At 43.1% G+C, this 23,514-nt stretch overlaps 1 protein-coding gene across 1 annotated transcript in view; it reads left to right on the top strand.

Moving 5' to 3' along the window:
- Window positions 1-23,514, top strand: part of ALKBH1 (alkB homolog 1, histone H2A dioxygenase) — a 52,695-nt gene that overhangs the window by 21,407 nt on the left and 7,774 nt on the right. Inside the window, exons 2-5 of the mRNA XM_086937563.1 lie at window positions 4,391-4,499; window positions 5,623-5,785; window positions 18,181-18,271; window positions 20,508-20,701. Coding sequence (XP_086793689.1) covers window positions 4,391-4,499; window positions 5,623-5,785; window positions 18,181-18,271; window positions 20,508-20,701 — 557 coding nt within the window. The remainder of the gene's footprint in view (window positions 1-4,390; window positions 4,500-5,622; window positions 5,786-18,180; window positions 18,272-20,507; window positions 20,702-23,514) is intronic.

The raw sequence follows: 23,514 nt of genomic DNA, 5'->3' as shown, positions 1-23,514 counted from the left end.
GGTATATGCTGTCCACTAATTAAAGTAAGCACCATGCACCAGTCCAAACAACCCTTATGATGATTTAAGAGGTCAAAGATAACCTTAGAAAGCTATCCAAGTGGTTGCCCTGAAGAGCAGCCTTCAGGCTTAGTCTTGAAGGAATGTTAAACAACTTTTTTTACTAGAATGAAATCTTATAGTATTGGTTAAATGAAAGGAAAACCACTCAGTAGTTATAAACATATGGATTTAATAATATAACACTGTCTAGTACGACACACTATCTCCTACTCGGAGGTAATCACAAAGCACACAATACTCAAGGACAGAAATTACAGTAAATAGCACTAATACACAGTGGGCCTCAGGGGGGATGGGGACAAAGCCATATACTAAGAAAGTGGTATAAGAACTTCGACTTGAGTCAAGACCGTGTCGAGAGGACGTAGAATCGCTGGGACCCCAAGGAACCACCCAAGGTGAGTAGATCGGGACCCCCACGGGGGATGGGTGAAGTGTGGGAACATGACCCCGTGCTCCGTACAGTTCTGTAGAATAATCACGGTTGAAGTTTTAAGAGTTTAAGGAACCTTCCCAGTGGACTTCGAAGAAAGCTCGTTGAAGATAGGAGGTTGGAGAGCCACCCCACCCGTGGATACAAAGTTACCCAAGTTACCTATCTCAGGGAAGCCGGGTGCATAGGTCTTAAGTGGCGTCGGAAACCACTGTCAAACCTAATGGAGGACTTCGAAGAAGCGCAGCTGCTGGAAGGAAGAAAAGTATCAGTTGGAATTCAAAGATGGATTCTTGTTGAAGAGTACCTAAAAGCAGAGGGGACAGAGTCTGGGTCACTCAGGAGTGACCAAGGGCTCAGTAGACGAATGCCCACCGATGTCAGGTGCTTCAGGTGAGTTGATGGAGTCCTTGACTCTGCAACTACGGGGACAAGGAGACCTCGAGGATGACCAGGAGCCAGATACGATCCATCCCACGAAGGTTGACGAGTGCTGAGGGGTCGGTGTACGGCGGGAGCACCAACAAGCCTTGGCAACAGCAACCCACGCAGAAGGTCAAGAATGTGTACTGTTCGTACCAGCAAGGTCCAGGAGACTCACCAAGCACAGGAGTCAGGGCCAGCCTGGATCAACCAGGGGAGCCCAAGAAAAGCAAAGTTGACCCTCAAATGGACCTACAAGCCGGAGCCACAGGAGTCGCAAGAGGAACACGAGTGATTTCATCAAACAACAACTCCGCGGAGCACTCAGTGTGAGGAGGTCGAAGTTCTTGGTAGGAAATGGTGCCAGAGTTTGGGGCTACTCGGAGCCCAGTGCACTTGTTAGGGAAACGCCAACAAACATATGCATCTTGCAAATGTACACGGTCCACAGGAGTTTGTGTATTGCAGCTCCTACAAGGGATTCTGACCTCAGAGAGGGCAGCTCGGGCCTCAAGAGACGTAGAAACCCACCTCCTGTGTTGCTGATTCAGACTGGACAGCAGTGTTGCAGTGCCTGCAAATGCAGGAGAGTGACGCCTTCACTCCAAGGGAGATATCTTCGGTTGTCCTTGATGCTCCACCAGTCCTGCACGGATCCTGTATGGTGCACGGGCACAGTCGATGCTTCAGAGGGAGACTAAGTCGGGCCCAAACAAAGTCCAGCGAAGTCGAGTGTCCAGACAGTCAAAGTTCTGTGGTTTCTAGTTCAGAATCTCGTCCACGTCGAATCTACGGTTGTACAGCCAGGTAAACACTTAAGAACCCATGGAAGAAGGTTGGCAAGATTCAGGGAACCTTCCTAGGGGAGGGTCTGGACAGTGGGGAAGTTACTCCCATGTCCTTTGTCCAGTTTCGCGCCAATGTTGGAGGTTTGAACTGGACTAGGAACAGGGACACCAAATGTGCTCCTTGCGCAGGCTTTCAGTCGCTTGCAAGTGCACCCACCCAACCCTTATACACTAAATCCTGTCTGGGAGGTAGTCAACCCTCTCTGTGACAGGATGCCTATTGTTCTGCCTTCCCCTGCTCGAGCCTGGCTCAGCAGCAGGAGGGCAGAAATGTGTCTCTGATTGGCAGCAACCATTTTGTGCTATCCAGGATTAGAAGGATGGTACTGGGAACACCAGAGACCCATCGAAGCTCACTTCTGAGGGGTGCAGTCATACCTCCCACACTGGTTACTGGTGTGAGGGTATGATTCCAACATGTTTGACTCCAAACACGATAGTGTTTGTTTCAGCCGGTAGTAGGAATTATTCCTTTTTAAAGTCATTATATTTTCTAGGAAAGGGAAAACAAAAATTACCTTTTCTGTGCTTGCTCCTGGTACTTGGAATTATTTTACTTCCCATTTTTCTAAGAATTATGATGATCTAAGTTTCAGAAAACACTTTAAAAATCCACATTGTACTCACTGCTATTCTTAAATTCTTTGAGATCTGTAACACTGGCTACACCTTTTCTTCCATCTCCAGAAATCTGTAAGGGTGTATAAATAATAAGTAACAATGTTATAAAGGTCAATCAATGAACAAAAAAACCAAAAGCATACAAAACTAAAAGTGTAAGGATTCTTAAAAAAACCCAAATAAAATATGGAAGCAGGTGTACTACGTGAGAAAAGATAAAGTTTGAGACCTTCTGAGATCAGCTTCATGAGAATGCAGAACACTGGCAGACTGAATGGGATTAAGTTTGTATGCCATCAACATTTATTTACTTTTTGCATTCGACTGGCAGTGAGGGGATAGCTAGCAGATACATGAACATCAACTGTAGCTACTACTTAGAAAAGAGTGCTACAAATGTTTCCATGCCATGATCATAAAAGGTCATTGCTCTCCAACCACGCTATCAAGTTATTTTGGTAACCACCTGCTGTCCAGGTCGTGGGGTGCTTGTAGAAACCCCAAAGCTGCTGGATGCCAGCTGGCACATTGTCAATGGCAGCTTCCTTAAGAACGCCGACCGCAGCCACCAAATCGGAGCGGAAGTTTCAGCGAGTACAGGACCGGAGAAGCGCAGTTGGTATCTGATGAGGTTGGGGTTCTGAATTATCTCGCCTCTATTAGCGCTTCGATTGGGGAGGGAAAGCCCACAAAGGTATGTTTGGCGCTTCTGCATTGGCTTCCACTCTGCACCCTGCTTCCTGGTGGCTGTGGCCTACTGGAATCATTATTGTGCATGTTCCACTCGCACTTACCACGTCTTGTGCCACTTTAACTTCATCCTGAACGTCCTGGAGAACTTATGCCTGCTCCCTCTGACATACGTGTCCTCTACAGAGAACTCTGCGGTCCACGAGTTGGCCTTCATTGGGTTCATGATCTTCTCCCTCAGCCTCATGATTCTGAACTATCTCCCCTGGATGATGACTGGGTTAAACACTGTTAGTTCTGAGCATCATCCTCTGCACCCAACAACTTAATATGAAAACATCTGGATTGCTGATGTGCAGCGTACTATAAACTTCTGTGACTTGCGAAAAAATAATTTGAATTACTAACTGTGTGCTTCATGTCCTGGATGGCAAAGCTTCTGGAATGGCCTGTGCTAGGCTTTTACCTTAGAGATGGGTCAAACTCATGGCAACGGAGAGAAAACAGTCTGTCCCCCAAACTGATGCTGTTTGTTCCCATTTAGTACTCTTTATTTCTTTGTCTACTTCCTTTGCTCCTATACCCTCTCCCCTGAATCTCTCCTCTTGCCTGCTACAATGGCTATCCCCCTGCCCTTTTGTGCCCTTTGACTAAGCACTCCTCTCCCCTTGTTGAGGAAAGATCCAATATTTATACTCTGGAGTCTCAGCGAACCGGCTGAGAGAGTTCACAGCACCAAGAGAGCCACTCACAGTTTAGGTATGGTATGGCACCCCTTGCCAAAGCACTCCCTCTCCCCTTTTTGGGGAAAGATCCAGTATGTAGGCCTTGGAGTCTCAGAGACCCCTCTGAGAGAGTCCACTGCGTATAGGGAGCCTCTCGCAACAGAGATGGGGAAATGATACCACTTCCCCTGGGATCACAGCTTACTGGACTTTGGACGCAGCTTTGTCTCGTCTACCAGTTTGTGTCTCAGTCACCCCACCCCCCTGCTCTTTCCATGCTGTGTCTTTCCCCTCCTCTTTCCCTCCCTACATTCTCTTTCTACTTCCCCTGCTCCTACCCCCTCCCCTGAATCTCTCCCCTTGCCTGCTTTTTCCCTTACCTGTATGTCCTTCTTGTCTGTCTCGTCCTTCATGTAACTATGTTGCTATGCTCTAATAACTGTGTAACCTTTGTAACAATGTAACCTGCAACTATGGTCTGATACTCATATAAAGCGCTCTGGGTCTAGCCAGCGCTATATAAAACCTTTAAAATAAAAAAAATATATATAGTTCTGACCGACCAGTTTCACTTTACACCCCTCTAGGTGCTGGATGCTCAGCTGAGTGTGTCTGCTGTCAGTAGCCAGGATGCTCGCAAGGCTGGTCTGCAGCCGGTCAGTGAATGGAAGGCCTATGGCCTGGAAGGCTACCCAGGTAATGTGCTACCTTCTTCATATCGGAGTGAGGGAGTCGTCCAGCAATAATGTCCTACAATCACTCTCATGGCATGCTGGGCTTTACGGTGCATACACCCACAGTATTTAGGTTTTTTGTCATTGTCATTAGTCAACGTTCAAACATTAGGCTGTGCGACTGCTGTTAGGTTTGTCAGTCTCAGCGCTTTCATCAATTCTAAAATATGTTACGTTTTTGTAATTCAGAAACCAAAGACCACAAGTTAAATGCTTATTTGCAATAAAACTGAACCCAAAAAGAGCACTTAATATGATTTTAAATGTAAGCCTTTAGTGGTTTCCCAGTAATCAGCCTTGGACCTTCTGGATCATTAAATTCTGTTTGGTGCAAGGTGGCAAACATCCAGGATGTTCCAGCAAGACCTTATGAGTCTTAAATACTTCAAGAATTGTAGTCAATCGCTGTGCTTTAAATATTAGAACATTACTGAGTTACGATGTTAAAACAACTGGGCCATTTTGGGGTAAATGTTCAAAATGTGTGCATTTTGATTATAATTCTGCCAACTAAATTAACCTGGCTCTTGGATTACTGGTGCTCTGCATGTGTGCTTCATTAACTGATTTATGGCTCATTATATGTGAGCTGTAAAGTGTGATAGAATGCTGTTAATGCCCTCCTAGAACTGCAGACTATTGGTGCATCTCTTTAAGACGCAGTGCCTGTTCTTTCTTTCCTTTACGCTGGTGTTGGGTTTCATCACAGCGGTTGATTTGAGCTTTAACTTTCTTGTTCCTGGGGCAGAGGAGGACCCAGCCCAGCGCGCAGAATTGTTGGAGAGGCAATCAATCCCCTTGTGTTTTTCACCAATTCAAACTATATTCCTAGTGGAAGACACTCTCGAGGCTGATGTGCTAAAACAGTAGTGCAGTGGTTCACAAAAAATTGTGACAAGGGTCTTCAAATTAATTACTATTATTGGTTTCAACAATAGATTAAAAATGGCAACTAATTTTCCTTTTGGCAGATTCAGGTTTCTCAGCACTAGAAATAATCTTGCAGAACTATAAACAGCAGAGATTGATTTCCGTTCTCTCATCTGTACAACCTATCTGATTGATTTTTATAAATCTCCTCTCAGGGTTCATCTTTATCTCAAACCCTTTTCTTCCTGGGGGCCAGTGTCACTGGGTGAAGCAGTGCTTGAAGACTTACCCACAGAAGCCCAATGTATGTAACCTGGACCTGCATATGGGTGCTGGGGAGACCACCGACCTCTGGGGGAGAAGCAAGGAGCAGCTCAGGTAGGAGACCCAGCTATGTACGTTTACAAATGGGATCACTATTTGGACAACATTTTCACTCTTGTCCAGTCTCAAAGGCCCCATTGACTTTATTGAAGTTTCACACTTGTGTATCATCTTATATTGTCTGAAAACATTGGGCCCTATTCACAAATAAACATTTTAAATTTGAACCCATAATGGCAGTCCTACAAACATTTGCAGACTTACTGCTTTTACGAGTGCACAGTCATTCCCCGTAGTATGCCTGGAAAGGCGTGCCAGATTCAGATTTGTAGGCTTACTACTGGTAATATAATTTGATCTGTTTCCATTTCCCCAAAGTAGTTTTCCTCATCAGGAAACAAAATTGCCTTTTGGAGAAACTCCTCTCTTCACATCATCTCCATGTTTGGAGATGATCCAATCCCCTAAATTCAATGGAATGACTTCTAGTACAGCCCTCTGCTGGAATAAAACTTACTATTTCCAAAGTAGGCTGTAGTCAGATTAGAGCTTGTGACTGGCACAAATTCAGGAGTTTGGGGGTTTTCATAAACTATTAAGGCAATCCATGCAAAATGCATTGTTGGGTTCAAATGTACTTCCCAGTCGCAAAGTCAGCAATAGAAAAAATCGCTAAATTTGCAACCACAAAATACTTATTTACTATTAACAAAAGCCCTTTTATGAGTCGAAAAAATATTGGTGTATCCCTCTCCTCTTTGTGATTCAAAGAAGTATGTAACAATGGTTTGAGACCAACATTACAGTCGCAAACCATTGATCAGATACCAACAAAAGCAGATGCCATGTGATTTGAAAAGGTGTATTAATCCCTGTGAGACATCTTCCTATTTGGAAGTCGTGACAGTGGTCTCAAGGTAAGTAGTACCCCACTAACTTTAATTGACCAAGGCTCCTTTAAAAAAACGTTTCCTGTTTGGGAATGAAAATGCAGGACAGGTGTCTGCTATCCCTTGCAAGCCGCCACCCCAGCATTTGCATTCAGTCACGGGTTTCAAACTTCTTAGTTAACCTTCTAATTATTATTCATTAAGCAGGTTGCTTTGCAACCCCCCCCATCCCGAACATACAGTTTACCATGAGATCTATTAGTACATAAATCACATCACAAATTACATTCCCATTCATATAGCCCTGGTTTGCAAATGGGAATAGTGCATCATGATTTAAAGGAATATAAACATAATTTAATAAATCAGCAAAAAAGCCATATTGACAGTGTGGAAAAAGAAACTGCTGATACCATTGTTGCTCATTTGGAACATGCCTAAAATGCTATTAATGGGCAATTTGTTTTCCTCTTCTCCTGTGTTTTCATTTTAATATAGCAATTAGATTGGTGTTTAACATGTTTCTAATGGTAGCATATTTGAGGCACCAATAAAGCCAACAACAAATTAACCCAAGATCCAACATTTTGATCAAATAGGGAATCTGGTGTTTGAACACAGATTGTATGGCCCCTAAATTAGTAAATTGCTGTCTAGGCCACATGTCTTTACTTTATCCAGTTCCACCGTTTACCTCAATTTCACCCTTCTTCCTTTCCTTGCCCCCTTTCATTTCCTTCATTCCCTTTAATTTTTATTCAGTTCCCTCACCTCACACTCTTTCCTTTTTCTTTCTTTAATTTACATTAGCCCCTCAACCATTCCGTTATCTATCTGTCCATTTTTCATTACTCCCTTTTCCTTATTTTCTCGCCCCATCTCTGCATTACCCTAACCGCACTACATTTCTTTACTAATTTCTACCTTCCTCTCTTCCATCACACCTTCCTTCTGTCCCTTATTATGTCTTTCTTTAAGCAATTGTTGTTGTTTTAGAAAATAACAGAAACCCCCCAAAAACATTGTTGGATTGCATACCAAATTCACAACCAGCAGCAACTAAGGTTACTGATTACATTTACAAACCAGTTTGAAGGATATGTCACATTTTTTGAGCGCAAGATAATACAAGCATGCCCATTGTCAGTTTCAGCTGCCCTCCTAAGAGGAGTACACCATAATGTGGCGTTTCGGGGTTGGCTGTCTAAAGATAACATTAGTGCATGCATCAGCGTCTTCCACTCATTCACATCTTCCATCACATTTTCATAAATTCTGACCCAGTACATGTGTAGCTCCTCTGTCTCAAACCACTCCCCCATTTCACTCTTCCATTTATTGGCAGTTGGTCCAGTTGCCTGTAGACGGCGCATGGCTTCTATCCGGTCTGCTAGAAACAAACCGACAGCAGAAAACTTATAGTTCATTTTACCCTTCTTGTCTTCCTTGTGAAGACACTGAAGACTTTGATGAACTCGCCTTTCAACCAAGTCACTGGTCGCTCCGTTCACCATTTCAGTGAATTACTTATTACTGGGCATTGCCACACCTTATGCATAAAAACAGCTTTGGGAGAGCTGCAACTTGGGCATGCTTCTGGGCAGTTGGGTGATGTGATATAAGTAATATTTTTGGGGTTATGTGAACCTTATGAAGGCATTTAACTTGAAATAGTTTAAAATTAGCATTACCAGCAACATCCTCGATCCTAAGATGAGCGTTGTACCACTGTCCATCAGAGAGAGGTTATTTACAGGTTTTGTGTTTCCCATGGTCAGTTTTAACTGGAAAGTCATAATGTATTGTCCTTTATAAGACAGAAATAGCGTTTCTGCCCAACATACAGTCTGCCAACACAATCAGCAGGTTCAACACTGAATGTTGCACTAGAAAATTGGGCCATGACTACATTCACCAATCTTGCCTATACCAAAAAGTCGGCCCTCTGTACCTCAAAATTCATTTGTGCCTCTTCAAATTTAAGAAAAGCCTAGTTTTTATACAAGTAATAATTTAATTGCCTTATGTATATCAAGTCAACACTACATCATTCAATAGACTGTGAAAACAGTGTAACCCGCTACGGGTGCATCAGGACTATACTGTATGTTCCCATATATTATGTGCTCATACCTATACCATACGTGTGACTTCAGCTCGAGCAGGTGAGGGGTAGAAGATTCAGATCTTCTGTACACCAAACAATTTTCTTTCAAATCACCACACCCATTTAAGCCAGCCAGAAGCAACTTGTCCATGCTCATATCATCTGCCCACCCTTAAGCTAGATAGCATAGTTTGGATGTTAAATAACAACATTCTAGGCCTGGGTGAACTAGTCGCTCCGATCATAGGGATATTTCAACTTTGCAAGGTTGACTCAATAAGACGCGTGCCAGCCATACAACAGTAGTCATCAGGCTGTCCATTTTTGTGAATATTTGATTGGGTACTATTGTCATCATCCCTGTAAAACATACAAGCATTTAGAAAGCATAGTCATTTTAACTACTACTGCTTACTCCGTTGTCAAAAGTGTCAACATACTCCTGAAAGGTGCAGAGTATCATATTCCTTCGATTACTCAATCAGTTTTGAGATCAACGAGCTCCACTTAGCAGAGGGCGAACAGGCTCCCCAGATACTTCAGTACCTCTGGCTACTGTATTAATCCCAACTCTGAAAGTGTTGCAGGCTTTCTGTCTACCACTCAACCAAGAGGGAAGAGTTTTGATTTCTGACAATGTGTATCAAAATCATAAACCACATCGGAGCGCCACTGCACTCCAGATCCAGGCGCACAGCTGATATCGTGATTGTCACACATATTTTAAATGACTTTTTCCTTTTCTTTTCCAATTTCTCCAATAATAAATCCATGTACTCCATGACTTTAATTTCATTCCTTTTTAGGTCTCGCTATTCGATGCGCACGCATCGAGCTTGCGAGCATTTAGGGCTTTAAACAAACTTTAACTTACTGGGCGATTTGGTGCTGTGCCCGTGGCTTTCAGGTCAATGCGCAAGCGCATTGACCTAAAATGCGCGTGCACATCACCAAATCGCCGTCTGTTCCCTCAGCCGCACTCCAGGCCCCTGCTGCTTTCACACCCTCTCCCCGCTCCGCCCCCTCCCCTGCCCGCCGTGTCGCATTTCTCCTCCCCCCTCCCCTTCTCTGCCTTCCCTCCGTCTTGTTTTTTTTTTTACCTGCTCCGCCCCCTCCCCTGCCCGCCGTGTCGCATTTCTCCCCCCCCCCCCCCCCCCCCTTCTCAGACTTCTTGACCAGGTATGTTTCTGCAGATCCCTTAGATTTATTTTAACACACCACTGAAGTTATAAACTTGTAACCAACACAGGTTATCCACAATTATTTACAGTGATCTATACTGAGCAACATCGAGTGAGGCGAACAAATATACATAACGGATATGACAGATACCAGGTATGACATCACCACATGGTACAGTTACGCACCCCCATGAACTTCTTTTAACTAGAATCTCATACATCTTTATATGTTTTCATTTCAGAATCGCCCCTGATGAAGGCACCATAGAGGCGCCAAAATGCATTAGGCTCACTTGATAATTCATGTTCATTGTATAAAAATATGTAATGCCAAAGTACTGAATATGTAAATAAGTACTAATGTTTGTAAAATTGAGTAAATGAATCATATGCTTGTGTTATGAAAAATGAAAATAATATACAAGTAGATGAAAAAAGATCAAAAACCTTAAAATAAGAATAAAAATAATAGCAAATGAGAAAGTGTGCGATGAATAATTAAGGTGCGGAGCACCAAGTGAACAGTGCACGATTAGGTGGATCTAAAAACCCATCATAACTACTTCTTTTTGAAGCAAGGCTTCCCAGTTTTTTATTTTTTTTTACCTCTCTCTCCCTCTCTTACTCCACTCCCTCTCCTCTCCCTCACTTCCCTCTCTCCTCTCTCACCCTCTCCCTTTCTCTCTCCTCTCTCCCTCTATTTACCTTCCCCCTGCTCTCCTTTTTCTCCCTCTCCCACTCTGCCTGCTCTCCTCTCCCCTCTCTCTCCCCTCTGTCCTTCGCTCTCGTCCTCCCCCTCTCTCCCTCTACCCTCTCTCCCTTTCCCTCACTTCCCTCTCCCTCTCTCCCTTTCCCTCTCTTCTCTCCCTCTCTTTACCCTCTCCCTCCTTTTTCTCCCTCTCCCCATCTCCCACTCAGCATCACCCCGCACCACCACAGCACCACTCAGCATCACCACATCATCACTCAGCGCTACCCCAGCACCACCACAGCATCACCCCGCGCAACCACAGCATCACTCAGCGCAACCACAGCATCACTCAGCGCAACCACAGCATCACTCAGCGCAACCACAGCATCACTCAGCGCAACCACAGCAGCACTCAGCGCAACCACAGCAGCACTCAGCGCAACCACAGCAGACCACAGCAGCACTCAGCGCAACCACAGCAGCACTCAGCGCAACCACAGCAGCACTCAGCGCAACCACAGCAGCACTCAGCGCAACCACAGCATCACTGGTTCAAATATGTTCTTTCAATGTTTCAAGCTGTTTTCAAGCTTTATTACAAATCACAAAAAGATGTTAATATTTCACTTCTGTTCTTGGATTTTCGTCACAATAAAAAACACTGAACATAATCTTCACAAAAGTTATTTACAAAAGTTTAAGCTATTGACATTACAAATTAAATAAATTATTTAAGTATTAATTATTTTAAAAAATTAAAAGCCATTGTTATTTGTAATATCAATACATCTAAGTCACGTAAGTACAAAACATGTTGCATTACAAATGCTATAGGTGTCACATTTGCGAAAGTTATAACTATTGGCATTGTAAATGACAAAGCTATTAATTTAGCTATTTTGAAAAACACATCAATAAAAAAAAATGTCATTTATAAGACCAATAGCTCAAATTTTCCTAATGCGAGACCTATTGCATTTCCAATGCTTGTTATTATTGTTGTTCTTTCCTCACGTGAGTAGCTTGCGTTTTTACCACTTCTAATGCCGCGGATATGCCACTCCAGGCCTTTTTCCGGGCACGCGAAAAACATAAAACATCCTCAAATGTAAGTGAGTCTTTTACCCAATGCATTTCAGGCTGTATGCATTGCGTAAAAGACTCACTTACATTTGAGGATGTTTTATGTTGACAATCACAATATCAGCTGTGCGCCTGGATCTGGAGTGCAGTGGCGCTCCAATTTTGATGTTGTTTACTCTGATGTGAAAAACAGGGCAGATCTCGTATCCCAGGGAGCACGCAAACAGCTTGAAGTTGAAAAAGAAGACTCATAACGTTCTATTAAGGTGTGCATGGCAATTTTTGATAGTTCTATCAAAACCATAAAACATCTCAAATCTTTTTAAGTGCTCGGCTGTACGGGCGGGCAGACGCAGTAGTGTCTCCCTTTGCACTATTGTTCGTAGCTATGAGGAGGGAGGTCTGGAAGCTCCACGCTTCGACCTGTACTATTACGCAGCGCAGCTACAACCCGCGGTACGCTGGCTCTCCGACGTGGATAATTGGGAAAAACGCCTTCTCTCCGGGAGGGTAGACACTCAGGCGTTACAGGAAGCTCTGATGCGGGGCAGGGGGACAGACACATCTCTTCCTTACATTGTACGGCATACAGCCGCTATATGGCAGTGGTTTGTAGAGAAGGTCTTAATAAGGGCACCCTTCCACAGGGAACTCCCAATTTGTATTCTGGCCCCCTTCATAGATCTGGTGAAATATATGTCTTTTCAACCCTGGAGGGAGGGTGGATGTGAGGTTCTTGACGATCTCTTTCCAAATGAAGCCTTCATCACTTACGAGCAGGCAGAGGAGAATTTTGGCCTTGGACAGGCTCAGTTCCTACATTTCAGAGGAATTCAGGAGGTCGTGAAGGTTACTTGGCCTCAGTACTCAGACATCCCGCCACTGACACACACTTTAGACATCATACTCTCCTGCAGTGCCGGCCGCAAATTGATTACACTCTTGTACAAAGCGAAGAAGCAAGACTCAATGCCCCCGATACCGCCATCCTGGGCGGCCTGGGAAAGGGACCTCGCAATCCAACTAGATGATACACAGTGGGCAGGCATAGGGACCTCGCAATCCAACTAGATGATACACAGTGGGCAGGCATAGGCTCCCTCACACGCTCAGTATCATGCAACGCCAGGTTTAAGTTAACGCTTATCAACTTCCTCTACCACACTTATTTAACCCCGATGTCCCTAAAACACATGTCTGGTGATAGGGGAGATAGCGCCCCAGATGTGCAGCGGAGAAGGCAGGTTTCTTACACCTGGCATGGGATTGTCCAGTGGTTCTGCAGTTCTGGATAGAGGTGATGGGGAGGATTGTAGCGGCCACTGGCCTTCGGATGACGCCGGAACCCTTGTATTGTTTGCTGGCGCTTGTCCGGAAGCCTAAGAAAAAGAAATTCCCACATAAGCTTTTGCAATTAATGCTGATGCTCGCCAGGCGCATGATAGCTATAACTTGGTTGGGGCAAAGGGCCCCAGACGTGCCCACCTGGCTCAAAGACGTTTGTGAATGGTCCCTAGCTGAAGAGGTCCACATGAAACTTACTAGAAGGGATGAGAAATTGCAAGAAGATCTACTACTTTGGCGGGACAAGTGTCACTCTAGGCTGGCAGAGGAGGGATCCTCTTTGCAAGAGGCAACCGACAGTGAGGAGGGAAGTGGGTTGGGTATAGCGGGGGGTCTACTCACGATGGGGGACAGGTAGGTTGACCCTAGTGCTGTGGACAGGGGACTTTAGTAATGTGCCTGGTTTCTTCCCTCACTGTGATATGATTGTATATGAATTTCTCCTTTCCCCACTGTACATCTCCCTTCCGGATGCCACCTTTTGCCTTATAAGCCACTGATAATGTCACAAGAATGCCTACATATATTGCTTTGATGCCAAATGTTTTTAGTATGGTATTGTAATATGCAAACTCAAAAATAAAGTAAATAAAGTTAATTTAAAAAAAAGTGCTCAGCTGTACAGAAGTCTCTCATTCTGGTTCTGTCTGCAATAGAGTGTCATCTCCATACATCAATGCTCTGTGATTCGTACCTCCGACTTAGACACTGTTTTTGTCATTTACTAATTTTTTATCACTCCCCTTCCTCTTTTATTCATTGTTATCCCACGGGTTTCTTCTTTGTTCATTTCCATTAATTCTACTTTCCTTCATTTTTACAAGTATTCAGCATCCTTTTTAGGTCTCGCCTGCCAATGCGCTTGCGCATTCGAGCTGACGAGAGATATAGGGGCTTATCCAGAGTTTAACCAAACTGGCGATTTGATGCAGTGCACGTGAACACAAGTACGCGCATTCTCGCCACATGCCCTTTTTTTAAGTTCTTTCATTGGCTCGTCACTTTAAGTCCTCCCACCCTCTCCCTGTCCAGCTCCCGCTTCACTTTGATCACACCCCCTTGCACTTTCGTAAAGTTCTTTCATTGGCTCGTCACTTTAAGTCCTCCCACCCTCTCCCTCTCCATCTCGCGCCTCACACTGATCACCCCCCCTTGCTCTCCAGCACGCTATCATGCATCCTACAGCCACCACACTCATTCCACAGCCTCTCTCCCATTGGCTCTTCACTTCACAGCCTCTCTCCCATTGGCTCTCCACTTAGTCCATGCTCTTTTCAGCCGACTCGCGCGCCTCGCGCTGATCACCCCCCTTGCTCTCCAGCACGCTATCATGCATCCCACAGCCACCACACTCATTCCACATCCTCTCTCCCATTGGCTCTCCACTTAGTCCACGCTCTTTTCAGCTGACTCGCGTGCCTTGCGCTGACCACCCCCCCTCCTTGCTCTCCAGCACGCTATCATGCATCCTACAGCCACCACACTCATTCCACAGCCTCTCTCCCATTGGCTCTCCACTTAGTCCACGCTCTTTTCATCTGACACGCGCGCCTCGCGCTGATCATTCCCTTGCTCTCCAGCACGCTATCATGCATCCTACAGCCACCACACTCATTCCACATCCTGTCTCCAATTGGCTCTCCACTTAGTCCAGGCTCTTTTCAGCTGACTCGCGCGCCTCGCGCGCCTCGCGCTGATCACCCCCCTTGCTCTCCAGCACGCTATCATGCATCCTACAGCCACCACACTCATTCCACAGCCTCTCTCCCATTGGCTCTCCACTTGGGCAAAGCTCTTTTCAGCTGACTCGCGCGCCTCGCGCTGATCACCCCCCCTTGCTCTCCAGCACGCTATCATGCATCCTACAGCCACCACACTCATTCCACATCCTGTCTCCCATTGGCTCTCCACTTAGTCCACGCTTTTTTCAGCTGACTCGCGCACCTCGCACTGATCACCCCCCTTGTTTTTATTTCTTCCCTTCTTATCACTTCTCTTCAATTCTGCATCTATTCCTAAATGTCCTCTTTTCATCCTCACTTCCTGCTTTATTTTCATCTCAATCTCCTACTCCGCTTATTCTCTTTTATCCCATTCTTTTTCTATCATGGTTGTCCTCCTTCCACCTCTGCCTTCCTTTGTCAATTCCTATTAATCCCTACATTTCTCCATCTCTTTTTCAACCCAACCACCTTCCATTAACACTTTCAATGTTTCTCCTTTCTTTCCTTTTTATATTTCCTTTATATAATTCCTTTAGAGCCGCCTTCCTTCTTTTTGTTGATCTCTTCCTTACCTCTTTTCATCCCTTTGTGCCTCCCTTTTATATTTCCCCTAATTACTTTTTCCTCCTCCAGCTCATCAGTTCCTTTCCTTTACATCTGACAGCACCCACACAACAAGACATATTGGCAATACACAAGACATTGTGTAGAGCTATCACCTTTACATTTTTTTGACTAATTAGAGAAATAGCTTACTGCTAATGCACCAGCTGCACACTTCTGCATGTAGTGACTGAATAAATGAACAGGTATTTATAAACCTCTAACATACACTGTAGGATTTAAAGGCAAATGAATGGTGGAGAAATAAGCTCTTCGCTTCTGTCTACCTAACAAATAAGTCAATTTTCACTTCTTTTCTCTTTGCCAGGTAGGACATTTTATTGCGAGGAAGCCACCATCAAAAAGCACCCCGCAAGCCCACCCAACTCTTTCCTTTGAAGTTTGAGTAATGTTTAACAACAGGGACATAGTGACTTTTCAGATCTCAACGACCTACAACAGATCTAACTTGTGAGCACATTTGAGAAAAAATAGATCTCTTCCTTTGGAAGGCTTAGTAGAGAAGCATAAATCTTTAATTTGGAAGCATCTTCTAACAAGTGCATGGGTGGATGCAGAGTCAGTTTTGTGTAGATTAAAACATTTCTCTCTATGCATGGTTCTGAATGAGATGAAGTTTACATAAAACTCTAACTGGAAGTCCCAAATTACACGCTTTGGAAAAAAACCCAGGCATGAGTTGATTTCATAGTTCAGGAACAGTGCTCTCAAATTACTGGAGATGAAAAGAAACATTTTTCGCAGGATTGTGAGCTGAGAAAAACATGCAGCAACTTTTGCATTGATAAGCAGTATCAAACTAAGATTTTTATCAATTATGAAGCACAAACTCTTGACTTTTTTAGTAGGAACAGGACGGGGTCCAAAAGTAATTGGCTACAGCGATGGGACCCAAGAATGACCTCTGCCAATAGTCAATGCTTTGGTCTTAGCAGCATTCATTTTTAAATTGTTACATTGTTAGATTGTTCGTCCAATGTAATACATGTAATTAACAGTTAGGGAGATGAGCTTCAAGTTCCTGGACTGGTTTGTCAAGCTTTAGGATGATCTGTATTTTGCCAGCATAAGAGATTATCCTAATGCAAGCATTTCTAAATTTGCTGGCCAAAGGTCGTATTTATATATATATTCAAAAGAATTGGTGATAGTGTTGACCCCCGCAAAACACCACATAAAGATGAAAGTGCATTGGATCGGTAAGAGGGCAGTATAATAGCAAATGTCCTTTTATAAAGAAAGGTTTTAAAACTATCTAGATAGTCCCACTTCCCCAATCTGTGTAATTAAATTAGAATGATCAACTGTATCAAATGCGACTGTTTGATGAAGCAGAATGAGACAGGTGGCTGGTCGCAAGTTATAATGTCTAATGGTCTTGAATCCTAGTTGGGTGGCTCAGTATTCAGTTCTTTCAGTACAATAAAATGTCCATGTTAAACTTCATTTAATGATAGTACCATCTGTTATTCTCACCTTGAAGTAATAAGATTTTGCAGTATGCACCAATCAAGTGCCCCGTTTCTTTTTCATAAAAACCACGTCATTACTTGCTGAAACATAGCTTTCCAAATACACTCCCTGCTGCAGCTGCCTGGGCAGCACAATTATAATTAAACTTACTGCTGTTACTATAAAGAGTGGGTCATTGAAAACAAAAGTGCCTTGTTAGGCGTGGCTGAGCCAACTGTGAGGGCTGGCTAGCAGCAAACATCCTAGGGTTAGGTACCCACACAAACATTACAAGTCCATGAGCCTGTTGCTATGTAGTCCATTTTGGTGAAACTATTGCTTTGTCTAAAACTTGCAAAGAAGTTATTTAATAGCAAGAAATATTTAATTGTAATTAACAAGAGGAAAGCAAATGATTTTATCTTTGGCAGACCATCTGCCAGGCCGCTGGATCAGTGAAGGTCTTTCCTTCTGCCTGTGGACCGCCATCAATAACTGCCGATCCCTGTTAAAAGAGGTGCAGATTTTTGCCAAACATTCTTCCACAGACATAGCAGAAGCACGTTTGCCAAAATTGCTATTGCCAATAGGTATCTCTTTATTTGACTCTTTGTTTCTTACAAATCAAGAAAGCAATGTCCATGAGACGTAGACAGTTTTCTGTGAACATCAGGGACATGTTTGTATTTTCATGTCTGAGACTGCCATGGCTTACATGAAAAATATGCATCAGAAGGCCTGGTCTAAATGTGGCATGCCGACTGATGCAGTGTAGCCAGCAGCACTGTGATGGATAGGCAGGTGACTAAAGGTTCCTGACGGCTGAGTCAGCTGAGGCTTCTCGGTCAGAAACATGGCAGCTCCCCTACTGCTGAATGAGGTGGTGAAAACGTGAGATTGGTGTAGGGGGAGATCCCTCTGTTTACAGCAGGTGTCCGGCCAACCCGTAAATGAGGCCGAACGTCTTTGAACTTTACTTTTTGCATAATTTCTGAATTTAGAGTGTATTTTCGTCAATTACTGTAGTGGAGTAATGTATTCTCAAAATAAGTAAAGTGGACTGTGGACTAGCTGGAAGAAACCAGGTTGAAACCTACTATGGCAAAAGTAAAGTGAAATGAAAACCCATAGAATTGGAAGACAAATGAATTCTCATTCAATAGATGTTATGTTGGCAGGGCCTCAACCTGTCCAAGGTTAATCCTGTGTAGTTTCAAAGAGTACTTAACAATGAGGAGGCAGGAGGACTGTTGAACCGACCCAGCGAAACCTAAAAACATGCATTAATGTATTACATATACAGATGAATATCTTCTCTGTTTACTGGTTATGTTATTTCAACATCTTTTTCAGACATAAAGGAAGCAGCCGGCAGGAGCCCAAAACCTTGCTGGAGAAGTTGCGATGGGTGACTCTTGGCTTCCATTACAATTGGGACACAAAGGTAGGACTGCCTTGGCACCTGCGTGCATCCAATGCAAGGGGGCCTTTGAGGCATGCGGGTTCCTTTGTTCTTCTCTCTATCTCACAGGCTCTTACACACGCTGAGGTTTCAGATATTCCCGGAGCATGACAATTGGACCCAATTGGCTCATCACCATCTTGCGCATGCGTAAAGAATACACAATATTTACCATCTTCAAGTGCACTGTAGAAGTTTAAAAATGTTACTGAAACCAAATGTTGACAATCATGGCATGACGAAACAAGTGGCGTATAAGCAATTGCAATGTGCTGAATGACATAAGCATTCCCCATGGTCTCCCTAACACAATATTGACACTTGCAGCCTGTAATTTTGTGTTAGTGTTTGGGAATGGACAAATCAGTGAACATCTAGTATCGATTGATCATGCTACGAGGTTCCCCACAGACCAAAGTGTACCACCTTGTACTGAAGGTAAAAATATACAACAGACAATAGATTATCCAGTTGTCCGGGCACTATTTGTAATAAACTATGAAACTTTGCTAATTAGCAGCGTGTAGGCCAATAGATTGTCAGCTGCATGCTTTAACACTAAATTATTTGTAACTCTGAATTTAGCACGTTTTTGTCTATTATTCCTTCTTTCATCCCACCCTTCCCTCTTTTATGCATTCACTTATCCCACCCTATTCTATTTTAATATATTTTGATTCCAACATTTTTAAAAGCATTCAGCACCTTCTTTTTTGTTGTCCCTTTTGTCCCGTCTGTGCAACCATTAATCTATTCCTGAATGCTGTCTTTTTATTCCCACTTCCTACTATATTTATCTCTATTATTTGTTTTCTTCACTCCTTCTTATTCCCTCTTTTTCCTCACTGTTGTTTTATCCCATTTGCCCCCTTTCAACACTGCCTTTCTTTCTCAAACTCCCCTTCAAACTTCTATTGCTCCAATTTTTTCAACTCTGTAATTATTACTTTCATTATTTCCCCTTTCACGTTTTACAATTCTCAAATGAATCCTTTCTTTTGTATCTCTTCCTTACTTCCTTTCTTCCCTTTGTGCCTACCCTTTCTATACCCCCCTTACCTCTTCCGCCTCCTGCTAATCTATTTCTTTCCTTTTCCACTGATCTGGCACACATAGCATGATTTTTCGGAAATATACAGGACATTGGGAGGGGTTAGCTTCTTTAGAATTTTTTTGACTAGCTATAGAGAATCGCTCACTACTAATACACATGCTGCAGACATTTGTATGTAATCCGAGCATCTCATGGCCAGGCAACTATGCAATTAATTAGTCCATATAAGTTTCACTGCTCTAGGTAACCTCTAAAAAGAGTGTGAGCAGGTCTCTTCGGTAGAGGTGCTCTGACCTTAGCCTTCAATATGCAGGTAGTACTGGTCGCACAGTATATTTCTCAAACGCATACTGTTCTTTAGTTTTAGATTTGCCGTTTATCTACATTTAATTTCCAGGCAGTTTTCAGCTATGTTGCTTATTTTCCTATCCTCTTTCACCCCCTGGTACATGAAAAACAATGTTGGGTTATGGTTATGGGAGCAAAAAAAGGGGTACCCCTGAGGCAAGTTCCTAAATCAGGGAAAATAATCCTAGTGTAATTATGAACATTTAGGAACAAATTAAATACAGTGGACCTAAACAGAATTATTAATGCACGAATACCAGAAAATACATGTCATCAATAATACATAAAAATAATGATTTCACAAAGTTATTTTTTATTGAAAAATATTTTTTCTTAATATAAATATATATTAGATACAATAAATACACAATAATTCAAAAGTTCATTCATGGAATGATAATACTAAAACATGTCAATAAGTGTCAGGTCAAACAATCAATGATCACAATACAATTCAAAAATGATAAGTTATATTGAATTGGGACATGGCTAGGGAATTCCCTAGCCATGTTTTAGTATTATCATTCCATGAATGAACTTTTGAATTATTGTAAGACTAAATTATAAGACTAAACAGTGGAGAAGAGGGGCGGCAATATCTATCTACAAAATTTAAATTCCAAAAGCATGATGCAGCAGAAGGTATCCAGTATTCCGCGTGAAAATGCATTGATTACGTGTATTAACACAATAATACTGATGAATCATGGTCTGAAGTTCGCTAGGTAAAAGAAACCTGTAAAACTTTACATAGACCTATAGGTTTCTGGTCTGCATGCATGTGCTCAGAGTTTAACCCATCTTCTTACCTTGCAGAAATATTCTCCTGACCACCATACTGCTTTCCCCACTGACCTTGCCTTCCTGTCCAGACAAGTTGCTGCAGCTTGCGGGTTCCCTCAATTCGAGGCTGAGGCTGGCATCCTAAACTACTATCACCTGGACTCTTCGCTGGGGATTCATGTGGATGAATCAGAGTTGGATCATTCCCGCCCTCTACTGTCCTTCAGGTAGCAATGCAGAGTATGGCGAATGAGGCTGAAAGCTACTAGAATGAGATGGAGAAGCGAACGGGGAGGGACTGATTGGGGAGTTCAGAACTTGTGGTAAGCATACGTTTGACCAGTGGTGTAACAATAGCCCCGCGGTGCGGGGGGCGAGCTCCAGGCGACCTCCTCCGGTGCTCTGTCCATAAATTGTTCTTTTTGCATTTGTTGCAGTAAGTGGGTAGGGTATGCCCAAAAGTGGGTACTGTGCTCGCCATGCCACTGGAGTCAAGCTATCCTGGCTGACTGTGGGTATTACCCCAAAGCCGGTTCTAGGATGCGTGTTTACAGTCCAGGGAGGACTAGCACTGGCAGTTTGGGCTGGACTGTTCCCATAGAGAACAGGGTCAAGACTGATATGGATATGTCTGGGTCAAACTAGAATGGCATGGTGAGCAAAAAAGCTATGGATTTAAACCCAGTTCTCTGTACTGGAGGTGAATGTTTGACATTGTTCTTCATTCAGTCCTTCGGTTGTTCATTGTGCACGTGCCCCTGGCTCTAGAGCTCCTGACTGGGTCTGGAGTATGGCGGCTTCCCTCCATAAACATTGCAGGGGGGCCACCTCAAGTTTCGTTACGCCACTGCATTTGAAAGATATTTTCTGCTCCCAGGTCTTTCTAGCCTTTAGGAACAGTGCTCCACCTACCTTCCTGCGACTATGCAGAGCTGCTCAAGTGGCTTACAGTCTCTTTCCATTCTAACTGTCTTCACGTAAGTCAAAAAGATTAAATTTGATTCACCAAACTGAAAATTACCCTTTTATCAGCAAAGTTTGTAGACATTTGAAGCTTAACGATTGTGGTTTCATAGTCGATGGTGTTACAATGAATTCCATAAGAGAAGGACAGATATAGCATTTAAGTGTGTACAGTTGATAACCAACACAGGAGAATTCTTAATTACAGAGCTCATTAAAAGTGAGGTAAGATCTCTCTTTTTTAATAGCTGTGATTGGATAGTTAATTACTGATTGCGAAGTGATAAGGAACAGAACCTGCATAGCCATTATATGTGCTCGAGGCTATCAAAAAGTTCTTTGGTAAGTTCTGTGTGTGGTGATTAGGATCTTAGGACTCCTGACTGTCTTCCGGTGGTATGAGTTAACCTAGACGTACCTCGCTCCCTGATTCGCATAGTTATTCCCTGTGTCTGTTTAATTTTTCAGGAATCACGATAGAGTGGCTCAGTGAAGACTGTGTGTAGGTTTCTGTCTCTATTGTTATCCATAACAATTGGGCTAGTTGGTGCTGAAATATTTAGCCCCTCCACCTCCTGGCCATTTGACTATCAACACTTGAGCATAGACTCTGGTGGTCCTGCCATCAGACGTGCCTGACATAGATGAGGTTTAAATATAGAGATTAAGACCCTCCCTCCCCCTCCAATTACCACCCAGCGAGCCTCTACAAGAAACCTAGTCACAGCAGGCATTAGCGATTAATATAACGCCTCACCTCTTTAAAGAACACTACATCACAATGCATTAACCACCCACAGCCCAGCTTCCTCTCATTTTACTCATGACTATATGCTTGTTTTTGACCGCGTACAGTGATCCCCTTCCTTTTGGCTAGGTTTGTGCTATAGAAATACCATGTATGTACATACATATTCAATACAGACCTAAAACGTTGTAAAAAATAGTTGGCCGTTTAACGAGTTTCTCTCGAAAAAGCTACAATTGCCGAGTATGTTTCTGGTATTATAGCGCATGCTCATCTGCCCACGACCCTCTAACACTACTAGGGTCAGATGTACAAAGCATTTTTCTGTTCGCAAACGTACTGCTTTGCAGAATCAGACCAAATGTGACCGGAAAAATGCCTTTTTAACTAGCAAAATATGATTCAGTAACTTATTACCTAATAGCATGTGTTGTGGGCGTTTCTTCTAAATATCGAATCATTATGGTATGTGTCAACGTTTTGCAACCGAATTACGGTCGCAAAACTGTAATACTTTACCATCATTTTGAAAGTGGTAGTAACCCATTCGCAAATGGGTAGGGGTCCTCTTGGGAGTAGCTAGTGGTCCCACGAACCACTGCCTACTCTTAAAAAATTTAACTTCAAAGTTTCATTTTTTCTCTTTTTAAATGCATCCCGTTTCACTTTACTGAAAACTGGATACATTTAAAAAAAAGTTGTTTTAATAAAAAAGCAATCAGACATGGTGGTTTGCTGCCCTCAGCAGGTCACCATCCCTGTGATGGTTGTGATTCCAAATGGGTTGCAAATTGCAACCTACCTGAGCCGTATTTATGAGTTAGTCGATGGGCCTCCCACTAGGAATCGCTGTTTGTGGAAAAAATCATACCTTAAGAATACTGATTCCTTAATTGCGATTCAGAGATAATTGCAATTAGGAAATCGATATTCTTAATGTTTGTACATTTGGTCTCAAGCATTTTCTTGACACTAACCAGCAGAAATCAGTGCCTTGTTATATATAGTAGGTGGATAAAAGCCCTGTCGTAAGTAATTTCTGGAATTTAAAATGGCATTGTGTTTCTTGATTTTATTAAGGCAATTTATTCAGGCTGACGTGGCCACGACTAAAAAGGGACATCCACCTTAATGTCTCCTACATATAACAAGAACGTTGAAAGCAAATTTTGATAGCAAGGTGTGTTAAGTTACATATGTGGGACGATTAATTTGCAGAAATGATGGTACTGTACCGTACACGGACGACTGAGCAAAGCAATCTTTTAATAGTCATACTGGCGAGACCGGTATCTTATTTAAAAATCTCAAGAAAGGGATAATGAGCTG

The sequence above is a fragment of the Lissotriton vulgaris genome, chromosome 9, assembly GCF_964263255.1.
Source record: "Lissotriton vulgaris chromosome 9, aLisVul1.2, whole genome shotgun sequence".
Classification (NCBI taxonomy): Eukaryota; Metazoa; Chordata; class Amphibia; order Caudata; family Salamandridae; genus Lissotriton; species Lissotriton vulgaris.
This window is presented reverse-complemented; position numbering and strand designations above follow the sequence as displayed.